Genomic DNA, 11,141 nt, shown 5'->3' with positions numbered 1-11,141 from the left:
TTTTTTCCTTCCTCTTTTCTATCCTTTTTTATCACTTCCTTATTTTTCTTTATTCTTCATTTTGCTTTCCTTTTTTGCTTTCTTCTTTTATTTCCTCTTTTATTTTTTCTTTTCTTTCAGTTCTTTCCTTCCTTTATTTTTCCCCTCCTTTTTTACATTCATTGTTCTGCTTTTCTTTTTCTTCATTCCTATTTTTCCCAAAGGAGGCGCAAGTTTAGCCACTTTATGCAGGAATCCTGGATGTTTCCTTTCAGGTTTTATATCATACAAAGAAGCCATAAGATACAGAGTATTTCACCTCAGCCTGTTCAGACTAAAATGACCTCCAGACACGATTCTGACTTGATCCATGCCCAGGACAATGGGCTCTGATGATTCTCTATTTCTATCTTTCTATCTTTCTATCTTTTTCTTTTCTTTATTCCTCCCTTTCCCTTTTTCTTCCCTTTTTTCCCTTTTTATTCTCCTTTTCCCCTCCTTGTTCTCACCCCTCCTGTTGTTTTTTCTATTTTCCTCCTTTCTGTTCCTCCTTTTCCTACCTTGTTTTTCTTTCCCTTTTTTCCCACTATTTTCTCTTTTTTTCCTGCCTTGTTTCTTGCCTTCAGTTCCCTTTCCTTTTCTCCTGTTTTCTTTTGTTCCTTTCTTCTTTCCTTTCTACTTCCCCTTTCATTACCTTTATTCTTCCCTTGCTTTTCCCCCTTTCCTTGCCTTGTTCCTTCTATTATTTCTTGCATTGGCTTTTCCTCTTTCCTTGTTTTTTTTTTTTCTTTTTTCTTGCTTTCCTCATTTCAGATTTGCTTTTTTTCTTTGCTTTCCTTTTGCCCTTTCTTTTTTTCTTATGCCCTTTCTTCCCTCTTTTCTTTCCTTATGTGCTTTCATTCCCCCCCCTTTATTTCTTCCAGTGCCTTTCTCTTTCATTTTTGTCTTTCCTTCCCCCTTACCTCTTCTTTCCTTTCCTCCTTCTCCTCCTTCCTCCCTTTCCTTTTTTCTTTCATTTTTTCCCTTTCTCTCTCCCTTTCTTTCTTCCTTCTTAGCTTTCCTCTTTTCCCCCTTTCCCTTCCTTGTTTGTTCCCTTTATTCCTTTTTTCTTTATATTTGATTTTTAATTTCCCTTTTTATTCTCCCTCTTCCGTCCTTGCTTCTGCCCTTTCTCTTATTTTTTCCCTCCCTTGTTATTTGCCCTCCTTATTTGCTCTCCTGCTTTTCTTTCCTTCCTAGTTTTTACCCTTCCTTCTTTTCCCCCTCCTTTTCCTCTTATTTCCCCCTTCCTTGCTATTTCCTTCCTCATTTTTTTCCTCTTCTTCCCATCTGCCATTCTTATTATATGCCCTCCTAGTTTTTCCTCCTCCTTGCATTTTCCCCTCCTGTGTTTTTTCTCTCTTGTTTTTGGCCCTCCTCCTTTTTGGCCCTCCTCCTTTTTATCTCCCCTTTGTTATTTGCCCTTCTTTTTCTTTCTCCTCCTCATTATATATATGTATGTATGTACGTATGTGTATATATATACACACATACACATATATATACACATATATATATGTATATCCTTGTTCTTTCCCTTCCGCCCTTTTCCCTTCTTTTTTTCCCTTCCTTCTTTTTTCCCTTGCTATTTGTCCTCCTTGTTATTTGCCCTTTAGTGTTTTCTCTCCCTTGATTTTGCCCTCCTTTGTTCTTTCCCCTCCTCTTATTTGCCTTCCTGGTTTTTGCTACTCCTAGTTTTTGCTCCTCCTTGATTTTCCTCTCCTTGTTTTGCCCCTCCTTTTGCACCATCTTTTTTTTTTTTGCCCTTCCTTGGTTTTACGCTTCCTTGTTATTTGACCTCCTTCTTTTTTCCCTTCCTTCTTATTTCCCCTCCATTTTCCCCTTCCTTCTTTTTCCCCTTCTTTCTCATTTGCCCTCCTTTTCTTCTCCTCCTTTTTTCCTTCCTTCTTTTTTCCTCTCCCTGTTCTTACCTCTCCATGTTATTTCCTCTCCTTGTTTTTCACTTCCTTTTTTCCTTTCTTCTTTTTCTCTTTTTTCCCCCTTCCTTCTTTCTTTTTTCCTCTTGCCTTTCTATTTTCCCCCTCTTTTTCTTTCTGTCCTTTTAAAAATTCCCTTCTAAGCTTTCATATTTTTCCATTATTTCTTCTGGTGGCTTCCTTTCCTTCTTCCCTTTCTATTATTCCTTTCCCTTTTCCCTTTCTTTTTCCTTTCCTTTTTCTCCTGGATTTTCCTCTCCTTGTTTTGCCCCTCCTTTCGTCTCCTTCCTTTTTTTTTGCTCTTCCTTGGTTTTGTCCTTCCTTCTTATTTGGCCTCCGTCTTATTTGCCCTCCTCCTTTTTTTCCCTTCCTTATTATTTCCCCATCATTTTCCCCTTCCTTCTTTATTCCCCTTCTTTCTCATTTGCCCTCCTTTTCTTCTCCTCCTTTTTTTCCCTTCCTTCTTTTTTCTTCTCCTGGTTCTTGCCTCTCCTTGTTCTTTCTCCTCCTTGTTCTTTCACTTCCCTGTTTTTTCCTTCTTTCCCTTTTCACTTCCTTTCCTCCTTTTCTCCCTTCCTTCTTTCCTCTCCTCCTTGCTCTTGCCATAGTTTTATTTCATTTTTTCTTTTCCCCCTTTTCATTTCTCTTTTTCATTCTCCCTTTTTGTTCCTCATTCATTTCTCCCCTTTTGCCCTTTTTCTTTTCCTTTTTCCTTCTATTGCCTTTTTTACTTTGTTTTCTTCCTCTCTTTATTTTTCCTTTCTTAGCTTTCTTTTTCTTTCTCTTCTCTCCTTTTCTCTTTTTCTCTCCCTTATTCCTTGGTTTTATTTCCTTTACTTTCTTATTTTTTTCTTTCCTTTTTCCTTTCCTTTATCTTCTCTCTTTTTCTTCTTGCTTTCCTCTTTTCCTTCTTTAGTTTCACCTTTCATTTTACTTTCCTTCTTTACCTTCCAATTTCACTTCCCTCTTTGTCCCTTCCTTTTCTCACCCTTCACTTTTTCCCTCCCTTCTTCTGCTTTTTTTCTTTTTTCCTTTTGCTTTTCTTATTTCCTGCCTTGCTTTTTCTTCCTTTTTATTCTATTTCCTTTTTCCTTCTTTCTTTCCCTGTGTTTTCTTTCCATGTGTTGCCATCCTTGATGTTCCCTTACTTGCTTTTGACTTTTTCTTTCTGTTATTCTTTCCTTGTTTCTTGACTTGTTCTTTCTTGCCTTGTAGTTTCTTTCTTCTTGTAGTTTCTTTCTTCTTTCTCTTTCCTCCTTTTCTTTCCTTCCATGTCCACAATGATCTTGCTGGGCTCTGATGTTTCTGACCCAGGCTTGGCATGCAATAGGAATGCTGGTGACTGCTTAGATGGTTCTCGCAGCCCGGAAGCAGGAAGAGGGAATGGCAGCAGGTCCCAGGGGAATGATGGAGGAGCCCTGGGCAGCAGGACAGCAGCTCTGCAGGGAGCGCCTGGAGGACGTCTGGGGTGGAGCGCCCTCTGATAATTGTGTGGGCACGATGGCAGGCTGCTCTCCCAGTGCCTCCCTCGCCAAGCTCACCTGTTGCTGCACAGCAGCAACACTGTCCACGCTCCTGCTCCATTGCTGGTGCCTTCCTCTGCCCCCTGAGGGGTCCTCAAAGGACAGAGCTGGCTCTGAGATGCTCCTACGCATTGCGCTGATGTCACTTTGCAAATGAGGCACCGGAGGGGCAGAGACACATGTTGCATATGCTCTGCTCCCACCGGGGCTTCTCCCACTGGGCTGCTGCATCTCAGAGGTTAGGGAGTCACATCCAGCTTCAGGCCCTGGCTTGTCTTGGGCAGAAGCATCCTCCTGAGCAGCTCCTGGGTGCCCTGTGGGCACAAAGAGCCTGTTAGCTAGCTTGTACTGGCCCTCTGAAAGGAAAACGGGACTTTTGCCATGGCACCATGGCAACGTGCAGATGGCAAGCTGCAGTCTTAGCACCTATGGATGTGAGGGGCAGCTCAGGAGACACAATTAGCCCCAGGGGCTATATCCTGCACCGGGGAGAGCGCACTTCAAGCCCATAGTGAGCAATGCTGTGCAGAGCATAGCTCTACAAACATTTAACATCCGGGGTGCCGCTTGTAGTGGGAGGAAGGTCACTGGGAATTTCTGGGAAGTGTTGCAGGGGGGAGGCACCGCCAGAAGGTATTGAACCCTCTGCACCTCTCTGCATTGCCACAGGCATCTTCCCACAGCCAGCTCAAGGACTGGAACCAGCAGCTCTGGGCAGTGCCAATCCTCAGTGCAGCCTCCTACCTGCGGAGCTGCCGGTGTGCTCGGGGCAGTCTTCAGCAGAGGGGCTGCCAGGCAAGGCCAAGTCCTCCCCAAATATTGCTGTGCAGTTGTCAATAAGAAACTCCACCAGTGACTTCACCTGCACACAGAAAACCATGGATGTCAGTGCAAGGGGCTGAAGATGCGCTCAACAGTCTTTGCTGCTCCTGACTGCCATTTCTCTACTGAAAGCTGTAGCTCTGTGACTGCAGCTCCAGGAAGAGATCTGCCTGTCACATTGCAGAAAGCCCAGCTGAGGGGCAGCCCCCACGCTCCCAGGTGCTGCTGCTGCCTTTAGCTGTGGGATCTGTGCGGGTGGCTCAGCTGTGCCCCAACGGGGGAGCCAGTTGCTGAGTTCAACATACCTTGCCATTCATCTCCATTTGCACTTGCAGCGGCAGCGTGCTGTCTGTGCCTGGGCTCAGCACGTTGGGCCCTATGCAGATGGCAAGGTTGCTGGAGTCCATCCTGCTGGTCTCTGCATTCTGGCTTATGTGGTGGAGCACAGCAAGCAAGGGCTTGAGCAAGAGGATATTTGGCCGTGGCAGTTGGTCAGCCACCCTAAGAGAACACAAATACAACGTGTCATGACTTGAGGGGGCAGCGGCTGCTGTTCCTTGCTGTGTGTGAAAACTTTGTGAAAGCCTATGCCTGTGTTGTGTAGAATTCGCACTAGCAAGCTGGTAGGAATGACAGGTTTTTCCTTGGCACTCCCCATTTCCAGAGAAGGCCCCGGCCTCTCCCAGACCCTCCAGAATGCTGTGACTGGCTACAACACTCACTCTTTCAATTCTTCAATCTTTTCTTGCCTGCTTGGCTTTTCAAGAGCCAGCATCCACTTCTCGAACAGGGCTGCCGACAGGAGTTGGGAAGGGATATTGCGCAGGAAGTCCTGCAAGGCCAAGATATGGAGATGAGGCTTTGGACACCACCCCGGAGCCCACACGGAGCACCCCCAGCACTTGGGCGCCCAAGAAGGCAGCTCAGAATCATAGAATCAGTAAGGTTGGAAGGCACCTCTGGAGATCATCTAGTCCAACCTCCCTGCTCAGCAGGGTCACCTAGAGCATGGTAGACAGGGTTGCGTCCAGGCAGGCCTTGAAGATCTCCAGAGGAGACTCCACAACCTCTCTGGGCAACCTGTGCCAGTGCTCCGTCACTCTCACAGGGAAGAAATTCCCTCTCACGTTCAGGCGGAACTTCCTGTGCTTCAATTTCTGCCCAACTTGCTTTGAGCTACCTGCCCACAAAGGTGCTCATGGCCTTCGACAGAGCAGTGGGCTGCACAGGCCCCTGCCCTGCTTGGACCTGCTTGTACGAATGCAGTAACAGGCCCTCATGACTATCAGCCTTGAGTCCACCCAGGAATCTCAGTCTTCCTCCATGAGGAGGCCGCTGGGCAGCAGGAGAAGGAGGAAGAGGAGGAAGTTTCAGCTTTTCAGTTTCCCATGGTCAGGCAGAGGGCACTGGCAGAGCAAGGGGAACTGAAAGCCACATGGGAAGTACAAATGTCAAACTTTGCTAAGCCTGAGCACAGGTGCGTTGGCTCCCCTGCGGTTTCAGCTTGGAGTGCCCCCTGGGCCCGTCCAGGCACTCGAGGGGACCCCTGCAGGTTCGCAACGTGCTCTCAAGCTGCAAGGCAGAAGAATTCACCTTCAAGATGACAGCCAAGAGGTGCACAGGTTTGCTGTCCAAGTCAACGGTGCCCCCTTTGTCGAGGGCCTCCTTCAGTTCCCTGCGCGCTTTCTCACTGGCAGCCTTGCGGAATATCCCCTCAGTGGCAGGCCCTTCCCTGTACAATATGGCCAGGAGATCCTGCAGGAAAAAGCAGACAGCAGTGGCAGAAGAGTTCCTCGGGTGGAGGAAGGCCCCTTGCCCTTAGGGGAGCATTTCCTGGGAGGCAGAAGCAAGTTTTTGCCTGGGAGGCGCACTCTGCTCTGCCTGGGTTCGCAGCTGGTTCTCACTGCCGGGAGGTTACACTGGCGGTAACCTGGCCAAGTAACCCCAAGCCACCCTCCTAAGCACCTTTCTCAAGGAAATCCAGAAATCCCTGGCTGCTTATGCTGCTGAGAGCTTCCTTTCAAAGACTTCTGCAAGGCCGCCAGCATACCCTCGAGGGAGCAGATCTGCTTCTCCTCTTCCCGCTCCGCGGTTGTCTCCACTCCAAAGCTACTTCCCATGGCAGCTCTGCAGGCTGCACAAACCCACACGCTTGACCCCTTTGACTTGCGTGGTGGGACCTGACCCTCAGGCCTTGTCGGTGAGAAGTGAGCAGAGAGGGCAAACCCCCAAATCCCTTGTCTCCACAGAGCCAGAGCCACAGAGCAACAGTGGTGATGTTGCCTCGTGCAACAAGCCTGTTGCCGTGCAACAGGCTAACTGCACGGCCAGGCTGGCTTACCTGGACCGGCTGGGGCAGGGTCTCCTCTTCCCCACAAAGACTGCCCAGAGGCTGCCCAAACAGGGGGCTCTTGAGGCCAGAGTCTGGTTGCTCTGGACAGGCCCCACTGGCCGAGGCTCGCCTCCGAGCGAACGGCCACGGGATCAGCCTCTTCCTTTTCTTAGTCCCATCTGCTGCAAGCGAGAGGAAAGCAAAGGTCAGGTGAAAAAAGCCAGCGGAGACGAGTCTGTGCGCAGTGCTGCGCGATGCCGAACGCAGAGCAGAGCTGCGTGTCGAAACGGCGACTCCGACTGTGTGGGGCAAACTGGGAGACAGCTAAGGCCTTCCTGAGGGAAGAACCACCTCAGCTGTCCAAGTGTGACCATCCCTCTGAGCTGTGATGGTTTTTTCACCTCCTGGTGACTGCTTCCTCTCAGAAAGTGGGAACGCACAGGGCACAGAAATAGCCACAGGCTTTTCGGCATGTGCAGAGGCTTTGGCAGGGCAGAGGTCTCTGGGACCACCATACGTCACTGGGGCAGCTTGCAGTGCCAGTAATTTGGGCTGTGCAGTCTGAGCGTGCCCCCGTCCAAGGTCTGCCAGGAGGGGCAGCAGGGGCTCCTGCTTTTGAGCCGCTATGGGAGAGCGCTGTGTGAGAAGGCAGCTCCTCAGGTGTTCTTTCCAACTCACCAGGAGAGTGGCAAAGTCCCTCCTCAGGAGCCGATGGGGCCAAGACTGGGCATTGCTCGGTGGCCGCCTGCAAGGAACGGGTCCAGGTTACAGAGCCGGGAATGGCTGCGGGAACGGCGCTGCCTCGCTGCCCGTCGCGGTGCTGGTGGCAAAGGCTGCTGCTGCAGCCGACCGCCCTGACGTGGCCCCGCAGGCCACAGCCCCCGGGCAGTTTTGGGGGGCGGGTGGATGCCGAGGAGGTGCAGCCCTCCTGCGCTGCCCCCGGCAACGGGCGGCTCCTCCCAGACCACCCCAGGAGGCAGCAGCTGGGTCTCGAGGGCTTTGGCCCCTGCCACCTTCCTCCCAAACTCGGACACCTCCCACCAGCACCCAGCCAGGGCTGGGGCAGAGCGAGCCCCTGCTCACCTCCGCCGAAATCAGCACCTCGACGGTCCGGGCGCTCAGCAACACCGACTAGGCGAGAGAGCAGAGAGACAGCGTGAGCAGCTCATCACGGGGGCTGCTGCCGAAGCCCCGTGGCGCGCTGGGCGGAGCGGAAACCCAGGGACACTTACGGGGCAGTAGAAGCCAACGACCTTCACCAGGAACCGCAGGGAGGCCAGGCGGGTGACGCGGGTCTCCTGGGCTCCTCCGCTTCGCCTGGGCGCAGGGCAGGCGCAAGGGCAGAGCTGGGTCACAGCCGGCCCTCCCTGCTCGCGGCCCTCGCGCCAGCCCCGCGCCTCCGCGCCGCCCCGCGCAGCAGAGCTTCCCGCAGCGCTGGTGCCAGCACCGCCCCGCACCGCCCCGGCTGCTGCCCCCGCGCCCCCTCCGCGTGGGGACGGGCGGCGGCAGCTCTGCCCGGAGCTGCCCTGCGCCGGGGGCCCCTTTCCCCACCGCCACGGCTGCGCTGCGGGGGCAGCTCCCCCGGCAGCTCCCCACCGCCTGCAGCCTTGACGCCCGCCGCCGGCAGGCTGCAGCGCCCGGCAGGGCTCACCCGAGCATGGCGCGGACCCACAGCTCCTTCACCTCCCGCGACCTGCAGCGAGAAGGAGAAGCCGCCTCAGAGCCCGCCGCGGCCCCTCCTGCTCTGCGGAGGCCCAGCCCCGGGCACGGCTCACCCGCACGGCCCCGCTCCGCGCCGCCAGCACCAGAGCCCCCGCTCGGAGCGCCCAGCTCGGTGTCGCGGGCTGAGCGGAGCCGCCGGGACGTGCCGGGGGCCGGGCCTCATGCGCTCCCGGAGCTGCCGCCGGGGCCTCCGCAACCCGAGCGGGGCCTCTGCTTGCTCTGCCCACGCCTGCGCGGAGCCCCAGCAGCCTGGGGAGGCCCGACGGCCAGCACGGCGCCCTGCACCCCCAAACGGCCCCGGGCGCGTCCCCACGCTCACCGGAAAGTGACCACGCAGACGTCTCCCGGCCACACGAGGACGAGGCTGTTGGCACATTTCAGGCCAAAAACCTCCTCGTCTTCCCGCCCGCACGCCGCCTCATCCTCCCCACACAGCACCCAGAGCTCGCTGAGGGGCACCCGGTGCTTCAGGAGGAAGGTGGAGCCCCACCTGCCGGGAGGAAGAGCAGAGAGAGCCTTGGCGGCCGTGTCCCGGGGCAGCCCCAGCAGCCCCGCAGCACAGAGCCGTCTCCGAGGGGCAGCGCCGTGGGGCAGCCGCCCCGAGCCCCGGCGGGAGGAAGGAGCCCCAGGCCCCGCACACCCAGAGGCACTTCCAAAACACCACTGCTCCATCAGGGGCTGCGGGCCAGGGCAGCAGGAGCAGGAGCCTGCCCCTTTCCTCCTACAGCTCCCCAGACTAGCGGGAGAGGGTGTCCCTGCCCGCGCAGCAGGGACGGCCATGCCGGGACTGCGGGTCGTTTGGAGCACAAGTCCTTGCCGAGCCAGCGGGAGACCTCTGGGGAGGAGCGGTGCCCTGGGGCTGGTGGCAGAGGCGGTGCTGGGGGAAGGACAGCTCTGGTTGCTGATCCCACCTGAAGCTGGCGACGGCAATGGTGTTTGGGAAGAGCAGGAGGTCCCTGTCCCTCGTCTGCTGGTGCCGCGTCACCTGCACCCGGTCGCAGAGCAGGAGCTGGGGGCTCCTGCGGGACACAAGGGCGCCGAGCGGCGCCGGGGGCCGGGATGCTCCCCTGCCTGCGAGCCCGTGGCTGGCACCAGGAGCCATGTAGCCGGGGTCCCCGCGCCGTGGCCGCGCTCCAGGAGTGGGGCCAGTAGCGCCCCGGGTGCCGCAGCAGTTGCCCATGGCGCTGCGGCCGGGCAGACGGCTGCGATGCGGCTGGGCCCTGCGCCGAGCAGCGCCGGGCGCCGGACAGGCCTGAACAAGGCCTGAGCAAGGCTGGGAACAGTGTCCCTGCGCTGGGCAGTGCCGCCGGGCTGGGAGCCTGCGTCTCCCTGCTGCCGCGCGCCGGCACCGTGCCGCACTGGGGCTCGGGCGGGCGCCGGCGGCTGTGACCACCCCGCTGCCTCTGTGGCACGTTGTGATGCGCCGGCCGGGCGGGGGGCAGCGCCGGGGGTGCGGGCGGGGGGCTGCGGGCACAGTGGGGCATCTGCCTGGCCGCCCGGCACCTCCCGAGCTCCAGGACTGCCACGTCTGCGGTGTGGGAGCGCAGCTGGTGGGGTTGGGGCACCGCTGCTGGCTCCTGCGATGGCCCCTTTGCTCTCCACATCCGGGCCCCACATGCCCAGTGCCGGCTCCTGCCATGGAGAGGGTCTAAGGGACGTGCTCGGAGACGAGGGGCTGCCCTTATGCGTCCCAGTGGTGGCTGCGGGGAGGCAAATGGTGCCCGGGACAAGGGAGGAGATGGGCTTGGTGCTGGAGGAGCTCCCAGCTTCCACAGCTACCTCTGTGTTGGTGAAACCCCCCAATGCACAGGCCTCCCCGCACGGCTCCAACATCGCCCGTTGTTGCTGGCACAGGAGGACTCAAGCTTTGGAGGGGGCAAGCAGCAGACCCTGTGCCCGCTCAAGAACCAGGGCTCAGACGGTTCCCAAAATCACAAGTTACACGCTTCCTCTGCAGGCAGTCAGCCGAGTGGTCAGCCCCACGTTAGAGGCCTCCCTCCGCTCCAAGGGTCTAAAGGTGGCATCAGCATGGGAAGTGGGAATCTCGGCTGCAATCCCAGTCCGAGAAGAGTTTAGGGAAGGATTCAGTAACCTGAACATCAGCACCAGCATCCACTTGTGATGCCCTCGAAAATTCCTTGTGGTGCCCTGGGATACCCCAATGGGGTACCTGGGATACCCACCTGGAATACCCGCTTCCAGGCAGCTGAATCTCACCTCAACACCGGTCCATCCCAGGAGTGTGCAGGGAGGCTCCAGTGCAGACCTCTCAGGAATTAGGCACAGAAATGCTTGCACACACGTACTGAAATATAAATCCCCACATGTGCAGTCTGCATCTGAGTGCCAGTCCAAACGTCTATGAAACCTGCCGGGATGGTCGTTCTCTCAGCTTGCACTGACGCTTGGCTCTCAAGTGGATGCCAAAGTGGTTTGGCTGCAAGTCACTCTCTTAAATCAAGTGGCTGGGATGCGTGTGGCCGAACAAGAGCTTGTACCTTGCTGGTTCGTGAGGCTGTGCTGCTCCACGGGGAACTGTGCCGTGGCATAGGGCCCGAGAAGGGAAGAGGAGTGCAAGAAAGGTAGCTGATGTTCAGGAACGCCCTCTGCCAAACTCCAGAAGTGATCCATCCCGGAGATGCCCACAAGCTGAGCAATAGGGGCTACATGAGCAAATGATGGGGTGGATTGACTGGTGGCTGAATGGCAGAGCTCTGAGGGTTGTGATCACTGGTGCAGAATCTAGGTGGAGGCCTGTAGCAAGTCCCCCTAGACTCAAGTCCCGCT

The 11,141-nt window shown here is 55.5% G+C and overlaps 1 protein-coding gene across 1 annotated transcript; it reads right to left on the bottom strand.

Moving 5' to 3' along the window:
* Positions 1-3,294: 3,294 nt before the first annotated feature.
* Positions 3,295-9,534, bottom strand: LOC134138912 (T-cell activation Rho GTPase-activating protein-like). The gene is made up of 11 exons (XM_062573103.1): positions 9,266-9,534; positions 8,674-8,844; positions 7,865-7,949; positions 7,716-7,763; positions 7,311-7,377; positions 6,642-6,814; positions 5,894-6,055; positions 5,023-5,132; positions 4,606-4,801; positions 4,223-4,340; positions 3,295-3,792 (listed from the first exon to the last, which is right to left on the bottom strand). The coding sequence occupies exons 1-11, from the start codon at positions 9,532-9,534 to the stop codon at positions 3,302-3,304; spliced, it is 1,890 nt and encodes a 629-aa protein (XP_062429087.1). The 3' UTR covers positions 3,295-3,301.
* Between the last annotated feature and the right edge of the window lie 1,607 nt (positions 9,535-11,141).

Source organism: Rhea pennata, chromosome 3, assembly GCF_028389875.1.
Source record: "Rhea pennata isolate bPtePen1 chromosome 3, bPtePen1.pri, whole genome shotgun sequence".
Lineage (NCBI taxonomy): Eukaryota > Metazoa > Chordata > Aves > Rheiformes > Rheidae > Rhea > Rhea pennata.
This window is presented reverse-complemented; position numbering and strand designations above follow the sequence as displayed.